Source organism: Agelaius phoeniceus, chromosome 24 (genome assembly GCF_051311805.1).
Source record: "Agelaius phoeniceus isolate bAgePho1 chromosome 24, bAgePho1.hap1, whole genome shotgun sequence".
Taxonomy (NCBI): domain Eukaryota; kingdom Metazoa; phylum Chordata; class Aves; order Passeriformes; family Icteridae; genus Agelaius; species Agelaius phoeniceus.
In genome coordinates this window covers 1,323,813-1,337,427 of record NC_135288.1, presented here as the reverse complement: position 1 = coordinate 1,337,427, position 13,615 = coordinate 1,323,813, and the positions used below count along the sequence as shown (strand labels likewise).

At 46.4% G+C, this 13,615-nt stretch overlaps 2 protein-coding genes across 2 annotated transcripts in view; both read right to left on the bottom strand.

Moving 5' to 3' along the window:
* The window catches only part of TMCO4 (transmembrane and coiled-coil domains 4), a 39,410-nt gene extending 32,522 nt beyond the window's left edge, over positions 1-6,888 (bottom strand). The window contains exons 1-3 of the mRNA XM_054647818.2: positions 6,808-6,888; positions 3,887-4,071; positions 3,317-3,491 (exon numbers count right to left, since the gene is read on the bottom strand). Of these exons, the coding sequence (XP_054503793.2) occupies positions 3,317-3,491; positions 3,887-4,065 (354 nt within the window). The 5' untranslated portion in view covers positions 4,066-4,071; positions 6,808-6,888. The remainder of the gene's footprint in view (positions 1-3,316; positions 3,492-3,886; positions 4,072-6,807) is intronic.
* A 2,456-nt stretch (positions 6,889-9,344) lies between these two features.
* On the bottom strand, positions 9,345-13,605 carry RNF186 (ring finger protein 186). The gene has a single exon (XM_054647696.2). The coding sequence runs from the start codon at positions 10,400-10,402 to the stop codon at positions 9,482-9,484; it is 921 nt and encodes a 306-aa protein (XP_054503671.2). The 5' UTR covers positions 10,403-13,605; the 3' UTR covers positions 9,345-9,481.
* Between the last annotated feature and the right edge of the window lie 10 nt (positions 13,606-13,615).

The window sequence follows — 13,615 nt, the reverse complement described above, 5'->3', positions numbered from 1 at the left end:
AAAACAGATCAATTCAATGGATGGTTTCTATGGATAAATCCATGAAAAAGAGGCCAGTGTTTTTACAACTGTGTTCTCCTCTTTTATTGCCACTGGACAAATTCTAAGCTCTTTATGTGACTACATTAAGCACCAGCTCAGTTGAGCTGCTTCCCTCTCCTACACACAAATACAGCACAGCTGAATTTTACACAGAATCCTTTCAGCCCTCTGGGAACACAAAAAATGCAGCCAAAGATGTAGGAGGCTGCCAAAGAGTTTATGATTATTAGTCCTGTAAGCTCCCAAGCACAGTTTGTATAGTAAAAACGTCTCTAACCTGAGAGTCCTACACATGAGGAGTGCAGAATGCAGAACAAACCATCCTGAACCAACCAGAAGAGGGACAAACTGCAGGCTGCTCCCCAGGCTGGCTGGTGGGGTGTGGGAATTGGAGGCACCAGTACAGAGGGAGGAATGTAACTGGTTTCCCAAAGCCTGAGTACTGGGAGTGCCCAGGGATCAACTCTGTGTCCACCATCACCTCCTCTCTGGGTGCATTTCTGGGGGAAGGGTTGGCACAGAGGTGTCAAAGCCCAGCAGAAGGTGCAGGGCTGGGAGCCTTGAGCAAAAAGCTGACCAAGCAAAGGGCCTCGAGTCTGGAATAAGGTGAAGCTTGTGACCTTGTTGCCACAATCTTCCATGGAGTGCCATAAGCAGCCTCTGGAAGAGGTGATGGCTTGTGAGCAAGAAACTCTCCCTGAGTGGGGCTCAGGGAGCTGGGGCTGTGACTGAGGTCTGGTCCTGTCTGCCCAGGATCACCTGGGGCACCTCATATCAAACCACCCCAAATAAATCTGGCCTAAGCATGTACACATGTGCCTTTCAAAAGGTCAGGGAGGCACGTACGTAAACAGGTGATAAACTGCAACAACTCTTTTTATGGCATCTGTGCCAGTTAGCAAACTCAAATTTAGGCTGCTGTTTAGGCTGTACACATACTGCACATGCAGGCAGCTGGAATTCTACCAGCAGTGATTAGATTAGTTCACAACTGGCTTGTTTTCCTCCCTAAGCAGCAGTTGTTATATTGCAGCCTTATTGTGAAGTCAGTGTTTTGAATCTCCATGAAAACTCCATGACAAGACAACCACCCATATGACTGAGAAGCCTTACAAAAGAAGGGAGTCTTTATTCAGTCCTTGCCAGCTTTTTCTGAGTTGATGCAAGTTCAAAACCCACTTCCTTAACAACAGAGAGCCTCAAATCCACATTACAGTGAATGTGGGTAGGAAACCACTGGAATATGGGTATTGCAAGTATGCTGAGAGAAAAAACATATTCATAATAAGAATTTCCAACATGTAATCACCTATCACAGCTTCTACACCTCTTTTATTACATTGCCTTCCCATAGGACACCCATAGCCTGCTATGACTACTATCTTTAAAGGATTCAGTTACCACCATCTGCCTGTGTGTTAGTCATCTGCAATGACACAAAAGACACAAAGATAACAATCCATAATCCTCAGATGTTCACTGAATCAATGGTGAGCTCACATCTAATCTCCTGACTTCATGGATCATCTCTTCAGCTCCTTTGACAAGAAGAGCCTTCAAAAAATGCAGCATTAGTGCCAGCAAGGCCCTGCACTGAACATGCCGAGCAATTAAAGCAGATACTTAAAAAACAGTAAATATTGCATCAGCAGCTGCTGAATACAAAGGAGCACTAGAACCATAAAGCAAGAAATCAATAATTCATAAAGCTTTGTCCTGCAGCTTGTTTATTTCCAGGTAAGAAGGAAAAAGCTGATCTCAGCTTATTGTTGATGTTTGCCACACACCAGGGTTTTTTCCAGACACACCTCTGCTCCCTTGCTCTACTGAAGTCTTTCATTCTGCCTCTCCTCTGACATGTAGATGACTATGTAAGAGATTGCTGCTGTGGTATTAGACTGATAGTTATTCCTCATCTTTGCTTTCAACTGATCAAAGCTGTCTATGGTCTCTGTATTCCACCAAAATCCAGGGGATATCCTCAGTTTCCTGTCAGGGCAAAAACCCGTGTGCTTCCACTGATCCAGAGCCATTTTTGTACAAGCACATGGAGCCCTCATGCAGCATAAGCTTGGAGCAAGCACAAGCTAAATTCCATCCTTAATAAACTCAGCAGCAACACAGGAAAATCTGCCTCAATGCAGAGAACCCATCCTGAGGCAGAGAGAATGAGAGAACAATGCAGGAAGCACATCAAGGCTGAAGGAATGAGTGTGGATGTATTGAATTTGAGGAAACAGCATCCAAAGAGGCACTTTTATTTTAGAAGATCTGCTCCAAATTATTAAGATTAAGATCTCTGTTGCTGTCCCTGTACCATTGTAGGACTTTGGGCACTGGAACATTTGGACCAGGAGCAGGTTCTCTGAGGCATTTCATGGACTGACAGGAGAGAGAAAGAGGTGGCTGAGGAAATGGGAGCCAGTCAAGGTGACCAGAGAACTTCAGTGCTCTCTTATCTCCCCTAACACAGCCAAGTTCTCACATCTGCTGTTCTGCCAGGCCATTGCTCAAGGTGAGTGTGTGAGAGCCCTTAATCAGCCAATATCAGAGCACTGGGTGCCCTTGGGGTGTCTGCCTCAGGGTGACAGTGCCCATGTTCTGTGTGGCACCAGCAGCAGCCTAACACTCTCTTCACCCTGCATGGCATAACATGAGGTTGGATGAGGAGAGATCTTCCCCAGCAAAAGCAAATGCTGCCAAAATGCTCCACCTCTTTTATCCTTCTGCCAGCTTTTACAGCAGAACATTATGGAGCAGTCCCAGTTTCACTTCCTCAGTGAAAGAAAATAAAGTCACAATAATTTCCTTCTGGTCAAAATATACTCTGGGAAAAAAGACTTTGGAAATTGTGCTCCCTGGAGCACGTGTGTGGAGGTGGTTTGTGATACACATATAGTGAAGGGGCTTTCAAACAAGTGAGAATCATGTCTACTATGTTCAGGGTGTCACTAAAATCTGTACAACACGTGTATGAATGGAGACCACTGCAGTAACACAATCAAAGTAAAAACTTTGTCAGCTCTCTGTTCTGTAAAGTGAAACCATCAAAGACACAGCTCAGCAGACAGTGACCATGCTTCACGTTCATCATTTCCATGAAGTCTTTATGGATAGACTGCCAGTTCCCCCACAGCTGCTTATAAATAAATGCCTATCAGAAATATTGGTTTTATTTCCCTGACTGCACAAACATCACTTCAGCTGCAAACAGACAGATATGACAAACCTCTTTTGCAAAGCAAACAAGGGTGAGGGGAGCACATGGACTTACCTGGGTAATGAGAAGTGGATTTTCTTTCAAGATGGGATCCTTCAGCAAAATTTCAGTGAAAGTTTCTGTGCCCTCACCTCCCAAGCCATCAGCAAAGGCTGTCATGGCAGGTAAGACAGCATCAGGGAGGTCCAGCCACTTCACAAAGTCTTTGATGAATTCTGTCCTGAAGGAGCTGTAAGGCAACAGAAGCAGTTAAGGCTTCACAATTGGGTATTTCAAGGCTTTACAACTGGGTATTTTTGGAAGTTTTGAGCAGTCTTTGGTTTCAAAAATCAGTTCAAACAAAAATCAAAGCATCAGGAGTCAGATGAAGGTGAATTGCTAAACCAACTGGCTAAATAAACAAGGAAACAATCTGAGTGGGACTAGACCTTGCTTCAGAACATGCTTTGATGTCTGCAGTGTTAACAGATGTGTTTTGTGCTGAATTGTAAAAGCCTTACAGGTGCAAGAAAGGATCTTCCACTCCCCCAACTTCAGAGGACCCCGCATAGAGTGTGATACCAGCTCCGGCTGAGCCACCACCCAAACTCCCCCTCGCCTGCCCAGGCCTGGCTCCACTTGTACCTTTGCTCGTTTTCAGGGAACAGGCAGGCGAGGGATATCCCGCAGAGCGCGGCGTACGCGAACCTGCCGGCCTCGGGCAGCTGCCGGCCCCGCAGCGAATCCCGCTCCCTCTCCCCGCCGGGCTCAGCCTCCGCCTGCTGCTCCGGAGTGCAGCCGTTCCCCTTCTCCTCCGCAGCCATCTTCACCTGCAAGTTCAAGGAGGAAAAAGCAGCAGAAAAAAAACAGCAACGAACAGTTGGAAACCAGGAAGTGAGGAGACAAATTGCCTTTGTTTTCACTGCCACACTTGCTGCTGGAATTAAGTCAAGTCTGACCAGGTCCAGCCTGTCTGTTGCCCCCAACACACTGCTGTGACCAAAGAAGACACAGGAACAGGACACAGATGAACACTTCATCAAATTGTTCATCAATTCTCAAACTTTGCACAAAATTAGCTGACAATAAATATTTCAACCTGCAAAAGGACAAGTTCCCCTTGGGGTGCAAAAGGACTGGGCTCCATTCAGGCCTATCAGTCCCACATTTACTGCAAAAATAACATGAAAATAAAAGCTTTGCCCCTGGTGTACAGCTGCCTGGGAAATAATTTTCCTCTCTCATCCTCAGCCCAAATTGCTCCTGTTTGTTTTGCTGACAGCATTAAGAAAGTTGAGTCCAGCTGCAGCCTCTGAGAAGGACTTTGATGTGTCCCATGGTCATTGCTGTGCTTTGCTTGTTTATTCCTCCTCTATACAACCTATCACTGCTCTTTCCCTAAAAATAAGATCCCTGCACCACATGGACCATGAGCTGGGCCAAGGCAGTATTTTTTAGAGTGTAGATGTGCACACACTTCCAAGTGATGGGCTTCCAGCTGCTCCCCTGATGGTGCCAGCAGCAAACTGAGACCTCAGGCAGAGGTGACAAGAGTTAGCTCATTTCAAATTCAACCTGGGTGACAACCTGGTCCAGGGCTCACTTCCATCACCTGGAATTTCTACGGATTACCTTAAGATCCAATCAGTTTCTAAGGGGCCCAAATCACCCATTTCATTTTATAGTTCAAATTAAAATGTTTCCTTTCTTCCACACCCTGGCTAAATAGGAATTAGGAGCCCATGACACTACAAGTGACTCTCAGGGGATGCAGACCATTTATGGGTTGTTTTAGAGCCCTAAAAGAAAAAACTTCAACAGGAGCTGTTCTTTTTAAAGAGAATTTATTATCTACCTGCCATCTGTCATGGTCCTTTAGGAAAGGTGTCTCTCCTGCCTTCCCACTCAGAAACTCTAAACACCCAAACTTCCAGACCAATTTTCCCAGCAACAATCTAACGCTAAAGTTTCAATAATTTTACAATTATTTGTCATGTCTGCTCACCTCTGGACACATTATGGGAGACAGCACTCCCATATACAAAAAATAAAAACCCCCTCCCCTGAAAGATTTATTGATTTCTTAGCTTGGGCTCATATGAAAAGTGAGGCAGCTAAAAAAGATCCATGAGCAGTACAACTGTTTAACCTAATTTCCTAATAACATAAAACATGGAGCAATAATGGAGCAATACCATGATGGCTCCTGGCATGCAACAAATAATTCAGAGTGCTGATAGCTAAAATACCCAGAGAAAGTTTCTGGAAGGCTTTGCTCTGAAGATGTTCAGATCAATGTACTTCCCTCTACACAGGTATCTTTTTTCTTATAAACAGGTAGGAAAAAATGGGCTTGGGATTTTCAGACATACAGCGTAAAAAAAGGGCAGTGTGTGATTTACTAAAGAAAACTTGTGCCAAGAAGTTTTGCCACAAATCCAAGATGAGGGAATCGAGAGTTAGAAACATATTCCAAAAGTTATTTATTCCAAAAGGTTTTAAGTCTCATGGCACTGGAATTCCGATCTCTGCCTCAAACAATGTAGTTCAGCAATCAACATCATTGCCATAATCTGAACTGTCACTTGAAGGAGATTTTTTTATCACTTCCAGCTCTCATTTTTCAAACAAAGCCCTTTGTTTTCTTGAGAAATTATGTATTTTATACAGCAAATAACACAATCCTGTTTAGAAAGCAAAAAGATAATTCCTTTGGGGATCTAAAGCTTTACAATACACGTGTTCCCTGCAGCTGAAAGAGGAAATAGAGACGGGCTGGCATCGTGTTTGTACTAAACTGTGACAAAGGCAACCAAGCCATCATATCCACAACCTCCCAAAGTTAATGAGGCATCTCATTAACGGGATGGCCAGAGAGTTCCGTGTAAGGCACAGTGGAGACAGCACAGCCCAGCTGTAGTTACACATCACACGCAACGCTGTGGCTGTGGAAATATTTGGGCAAAAGAGATTTTTTGGGGACCTGCACATGGCTCCGGAGGTGCTGGGAGCACCATAGCCTCTGCTTTTAATCTGTACATACGAGGTATAAACACAGAATGCCGTTAATTCAGTTCTGTCTCGATGCAAGAACACATAAATGCGTTATGGATGGGCCACAGGGATCAGAGCTCGAGGGGACAGGGACACGGAGAAGCCCAAAGCTTAAGCAGTTGGAAAAGTGAGCGTGTTTAATTCAGTTAATCCTAAGGGTGGCACAGCAGCGGCTGAGAAGCGATGTCCTCTCAGTGAAGTGAGCAAAGCTGCGGAGAGGGAACAGCACATTCATTTAGAAGCCTGAAGGCAGCACCTCAGCTGGGGAAGCTGCGAGGGCGGACAGCGCCACAGCTGCCCGTGTTCACGTTTACCACAAGTCCTTCAGGTCTGACTTCTCTGCGGCTCCAACACAGGCACTTATTTACGGAAAGCGGCGCTTCTGGCTATGCTGAGGGGAGGGAAGCAGCGGCCAGAGCAAGGGTGCGGCCTGAGGGAACGGCGCCGCCCGCTCGCCCCTCAGCCCGCGGCGCTGCCCCCGCCCAGCCCCTCTCCCGCCCACCCGGCCCGACCTGCCGCCGGTCCGGCCGAGTACCGAGCACCGGGAACGGAGCACCGCGAACCGGGAACCGAGCACCGACTACCGCCGCCAGCGCCCGCCCCTTCCTGCCCGGCCCGGCCTGGCCTGCCTGGCGGCGCTGCGCCACCGGCGCGGCCGAGAGCGTGGGGAGAGCGGGAGCTGCGCTGGGCTGAGGGCATGGAGGGCACGGAGGGGATCACAAAATATTCTGAACAGGAAGGGACCCGCAGTGATCATGAAGTCCAACTCCTGAAGTGAATGGCCCACAGAAGGGGTCAAACCCACCATCTCGGTGATGTCAGTACCGTGCTCCAACCAACCGAGCTGACCCCGGGATCGCCTGAGGGAATGGTGAGGGCTGAGGGCATGGCGAGGGATGAGTGAGGCTGCCTAGCCCCATTTGTCACTGTAATTCCCTCTCTCTCAGGGCATAGTGTATTCCCCAGTCACTATCCGAAATCAGGAGCTAGCCAGGTAAGGTAAGCAAGGCATGGGACTTCAGAGCTGAAACTTTCTTAACAAAATGACCAGCATGAATTAAACTTGAGTGCAAGCAAATCCTTTACATTTTGGAATAGGAATATAATCCCATTAGCCTTTTCTCTATAAACGTAATTGCCGCTTCAGTCTTGCATGGTTATTGAGCCTAATTACCTTTGTCAGATGGGAATGTGTTCAAAAGATAGCAGGTTCCAGAGCCTCATGACTGCCACAGCATGGGCGAACTCTGACTCACCAGGGTGTTAGTGGCTCTCAGGCTGAAAATCATTTTAGTGGAACTCCTGAAGGAAAACTTAGAAGGTGCTGCACTACAGCTCTGTGGATCCATAAGGATTCCTTCAGAGGGACAGTCTCACCCTGGAAATCACACTTCTGTATGCTGCCCTTTCCCGTTGACCTTTTTTTTTTGGGCTCTGTAGAAAGTAGTGTAATAAAACAATTCTTTTGGAAGAGCAGGGTGAAGCATAATAAGAGATTTCACTGGTCATGTTCATTCTGTTTTCATTTCTTCACACCCATGTGCTGAAAACATACATTTGCTTGCAGGATCCCTTGTGAGTGATCTGTTCAGGCCAATATGAATTCATTTGTTACAGACCTTTACAGTACCAGTCACCCACTGGTGTTAGTGAAGGGAACTTGACAAGAATATTCTCTGTGAGCTTTAAGACTTGCCCAGTGTTTTTAAAATTATTTTCAGTGCAGCTAAATATCTGGTCCGGCCTTTATATTTGGAATTATATAGTATTTGGGTTAAAAACTACCTGCCTTCTTTCCCAGGTGGAAAGCTTTTTTCTGGTTGGTTGTTAGCAAGTGTCATATGTATTCTGCAGTAAGCTTGTTGCTGTCCAAAGAGATGAGCAAATCCAAAGGATTTATATCCCCTGAAGGCTCCCGTTCCTGGCAGAAAACAAACCTGTGTTTTCCAAGACTTTAGCTGCACAAGAGCTCTTACCCTCTTAGTCTAATCTGTTTTATCTGCTGTGAGACATTCTGTGTATTTATATACTGAGCAACTGCAGGACATCAGTTTCCATTCTTATCAAACACAAATATTTACCTGATCCAAGGTCTCCTGAGATCCTTGACACTCTTAAACATGCAGTTTAACTAGAGAAATCTATTTTTTCCCTCAGTTTAATTTTAGTTGGGTTTCAGGGTATTTTCTTAGCAACTAAGTATTTTTTTAAATGCAGGAACACTCCAACACTTTACTGCTTTGCTTTACTCACCAGCTCAGCTCTGCACACTCCCTAATACTCTTTCTCAGCTGCAAATCCTGTCAATAAGGAAACTAGGAATTGTTTTGACATTGATTGTCAATGAGGAATTGAAACAAAGAAGTCAATGAACAATTCATATTATTTAAATTTAATGGCGACATTCAGTTTAAAAATATCACACATGGTGTGGCGCAGCAGTCAGTGGATTTCTGTTTACCTCTGTGAGCATTTTCAAGGCCAATGTTAAGGGGGAAAGAAGAGAGGTCCTGCAGGTTGCCAGATAAAGGAATTCAGGTGAGAGGAACTATTTCAGTGCTAAATAATGTGGGGAATTTGGAGGGTCATGAGGTTTTTGAGCCTTGCCCTTTGCAAGCCACATACCAAGATCAGGAGTGTTGATTTTGTGTCTTCCTCTCCAATTTTGTGTGTAATTTCAAATGACATCAACTGACATCCCCTTTTCCCATCCCTGCCAGGGATTGAGGTGATAATCTGGGTTAAAAAAACTCTCTTTCAAACACCCACTCCCTGATTTAGCAGCCTTATTTCCCACTCTGTCCCAAGGAACGGTGTCCTTGTTTTCAGAGTGCGAGCAGCAACTCCGGGGTTTTGCAGGACATCACCTCCCAGGTGTTCCAGATAACATCCTGCAGGACACTTCAGGAGGGGACACAGACATGAACAAAATGGCAAAAGCAAACCAACACAATTACAAAAAAAAAAAAAAAAAAAAAGTGTGAAAACACATAAATATCAACAAATAAATAGTTCATTTTGCTTGCAGTAATGAGATTTAACAACAGTGTGCATTGGCATTGAGCCAGCTCAGCCAACTGTTGAATTTATTCTCTGAGAGATTGTTTTTAAGTCCAAAACTCACTGGTGTGCCCAGCAAGCACCTTGGCCCAGTCCCTGATCTCTGGGACAGGCAGGTTAATTGTTTCAGGCCACAGTAACAACGTGGATCTCCTTGTCACAGGAGGCAGGGGAGTCCTTCTTGCACCTGCAGTGGAATTTAGGAGTGCAGCAAAGCACCATAGACATGAGCAACCCCAAAGTAAGCAGGAGACAGATTACCCATTTCACCGTCCCCGAGTACATGAAGGGGAGGATGAGCATGGCGAGGATCACCCCAAGCAGCAGGAGCAGCAGGAGTCTCTGCACAGCCTGGCTGCTGTGTGCTGGGCTGCTTTCCTCTGGGTTCAAAATGCCCTGGCTGCTCTGAGTCCAGCTGTTGCCATCCAGCCCCATGGCACAGATGTACACCTCAGGGTTTGAGTCCAGGTTCTCCAAGCGCTCCAGGATCTCTTCTTTATTCTGGAGTGTGCGGATGAGCCCTCCTGACACGAAGGTGGGTTTTCTGCAGAGAGGGCAGGTGATTGTCCAGGTGCTCTCCTCTTTCCTGAGGATCAGCTTGAGGCAGACGGCGCAGAAGGTGTGCTGGCAGTCCAGGAGCTTTGGGACTCTGTAGATGCTGTACTTGTTGAAGCAGATCATGCAGTCCATGTCTGGGGTGGCTGTATCTGAGCACTGGAGGTTCAGGTCCAACGTGCTCATTTCGGGAGAGTTTGTGTCTGTTAGCACAGCAAGCGGCCGTGAGTTTGGAGAGTCTCGTTCCAAACCTGCTGGTTTAAAGGCAGCAGGACTGTCTCTCTCTGTTCCTGAAGGTCTCTCCATTTCGTCAGTACGCTCCTCAGTGAACCTCACTCTCTTCTCATGTTTTGAGTTTTGTGTTACGGATCCTGCTCTGCTCATTTCTGCAGCACCTCTTGCCACGGGCGCTGGACTGTCTGCCTCAGCCTGCAGTACTCCAGGAGCTGACAATCTGTTTTCCTTGTTTGGCTTGTCAGTGAATTTCTCCATGGAGATAAACCTCGGTGCAGCTTGTCTCCTCTCAGCTGAAGGATTTCCCGAGTCTCTGGCTCCTTTTATGTGTTGCTGTATTCCTGCTGTATGCCTGATTGATTAGTGAGAGCCTTAAGCCAGTCATGCTCTTACAATATGATGTTTTTATGACATGGGGACCAGAGTTAATGATTGACTTCCCAGCCAAGACAGTTTACAATGAGTGATAATATCAGTGGGCAATTCCTGTCTGGAAGCAGACTCCGTGGCATTAGCAGACCACTCTGACAGCCAGACACTACCATTATTATTAAATTAGAACTCTCTTAGATGAAAGCAATTTCATTGTTCTCCAAAGAGTGCTCTGCTAGACAGTGACAGGCTTGGGGGAATTACCTGTTTCTGACACTGGTGTGCTGAATGCAGTGCTTTGATTAAAGCATATGTATCAACAGCTCTGGGCTCTCTGGGTAGGAAGTTTGCTCTTGGTTTAAAAACACTACCTGACAGCACCAAGTGAAGAATGAGATTGAAATTGCTAATTTGACTGTTGAATGTCCAGTTGTTATTAGCTCTTTTATCATAGGGTATCTCTTTTTTCAGCCTAGGGTGACTCTTTTGTCCTGTTTGTTTTAGTCATCAGAAGGTTTCCAGTACAAACTGAAGCATGACTGAGGCTCACACAGGGTCTCTCAGAGTCCATGAAAGAGATCAGAAAACTAAAAGCAAGAGCAGTGTCCTAGAGGGTGGAACCATCTTCTTTCCTGTGGTGTTCACCAAACAACCTCATACACTTGGGAATGCCCTTCTTGAGTGATTTTGTGAATATTCATCTCATCTGAAAAAAATGCCTGAACAAAATCCCTCAGTCTCTAATTTCTTTCTGCCTTTTTATTTGAGCAGTAAAATACAGATAGTTTTTCAGCAAGAATCCCATGGAAGGGAGGAATGAAAGAAGGAAGGGAAGGATCAGTAATCCCAAAAAGCCAGATGAGGTCAGTGTTAGCTGCAGAAGACACACAGTACCACACTGGAAGCCTCAAGTGCACCTGAATGCTCACACTGCCCGTGCCCCCGAGTCCCAGCCCCTCTGCCCCAGAGAGGAGCAGCAGAAAGAAATGAAAGAACTGCAGATGAGGAGGGCAAGGAGTTCAGGAAGGCTCTAATCTCATGAACTCGCTGGAGGGGGATGAGGTGAGAAGAACTTGTTCTTATTTGCTGAGAAATAGAAGGTTTGTCGTAAGCAAACTTCGTCAAAGTGCCTGAGCCCTCCTGTGTTTCTGCTGATGTGGCACATGGTGGTGCTTGATGGACTTTTGGATTGCCCCAAATTTTAGGAGCCTGAGTATCTCTCAGTTGCAGAAGCTGGTATCAAAGTGCAGGAATGTCTGGAAGTAGGCTGGTAAACTGCAAGACTCACTTATCTTTAAAAAGAAAATTTTCTTTTGCATTTCATATTCAAAATTGTCTTTGTCAGCAAGTTCATGCTGTTAAAAAGATCTGGGAAAGCAGAAAACAGACTTGCCATTATTGCAATAGTTTAGAAACTTCAGATTTTCTCATGTCAAAAATGGAAATGTCTTAAAATCTCCTGATTTGTAATTACTAGAACAGTATAAAAACACCTTGCAGATGTTGGAAGTTGGAACAGACACCAAGAGGGACAACTACACTCCCAACATAAAAAGTTTAGAACTGGTTGGGATGAATCTATGCTCCACGTCTATCTGCTCTGTGTTCTAACAGTGGGTGAGGGTGACTTGTCTGTTTTTTGTCTTTTGTGCTGGAAAAATTGTTTTTTCTTGTCCTCCACTGACAAAGTTTTCAGCCAAGCCCTGATTCCGGCTCCGCTTTGTCTCTGGTGTCACTGAGTGATGCTCCCTGGCTGGCATGTGCCTTGTGCTTATCTGAATTGCTCACAGCCCATTAATGCTCCTCTGGCTAATTACTGCCTCATTAATCATTTGCAGTCAGTTTATGTACTCATGCTGTTTTCCTGCTTTTAGTGTGTTTGCATAACAAAATGTGTTTCTATGAGATGCTTTATATGGAATTGTTTATAGCAGGAAATAGATATAAAAGAGCAGTTGTGTCATTCCTAGTAAAATCCTCACGTGCCACAAGCCAGACATCCCAGAAGATACTGGGGATACTCCTGTGAGCTTCTCCCTGTGCTGAGCTGTGCTTCAGGCTGTCCTGACTCTGGACCAGAGGAACAGAAAAATGACATCCAGCTTAGAAATCCCTGTGGTGTGAAGCCTCTTACTGCATTCCTGGGACTGTTCTGTTAGTGTTCCTCACAAAGCTGTTGGGATGTGCCCTCTGAGGTAGGGATTAGAAATTCATAGAATCCCAGATTGGTTTGGGCTGGAAGGGACCTTAAAGCCCATCCAGTGCCACCGCTGCCATGGCAGGGACACCTTCCACTGTCCCAGGTTGCTCCAAGCTCTGTCCAACCTGGCCTTGGACATTTCCAAGAGGATCCAGGGGCAGCCACAGCTGCTCTGGGCACCCTGTGCCAGGGCCTGCCCACCCTCCCAGGGAAGGATTCCTTCCCAATATCCCATTTGTCCCTGCTCTCTGTCAGTGGAAGCCATTCCCCCTTGTCCTGACACTCCAGGCCTTTGTCCACAGTCTCTCTCCATCTTTCTTGTCAGCTCCCTGACGAGAAAGGTACTGAAAAGCTGCAATTAGGTCACCCTGGAGCCTTCTTTTCTCCAAACTGAACAATCTCAGTTCTCCCAGCCTTCCCTCATGGGAGAGGTGCTCCATCCCTCTGCTCATCTTGGCCTCCTGTGGACTCGATGTGCAGCAGTTCTGACAGCACCGGGCAGTTTCTGTCCCGATGCCAGCAGAGGAACCCAGAGTCACGGGCACAGCAATGCCCTGGTGGCTGCTGCTGCTGCTGCGTGATTCCTTTAGCCGGCTCCTGTGGGACACGTGGAAAAGCCAAAGAGCAGGAGGCTGGCAGGGAATCCTCCCCAAGAGCCCTGCTCCAGACAAATCACCCATCTTGCTGTGCCCCTTTTCCAGCATCCTATGAGGCGTCTCCCTCAGCGCTAGAGGAAGCAAGACGCGGAGCCTCAGTTTATTACATTTATCACATTTAATTAACCATCGCTGTCTCGGCTCCGCTCCTGCCCTGCCGCCGGTGTCAGCCCTGTTCTCCTGGTGCCACCTCGCGGGTACTCCATCTGCTCAGCTCCCTGTTTGCTGGGGGTTCATTTGGGG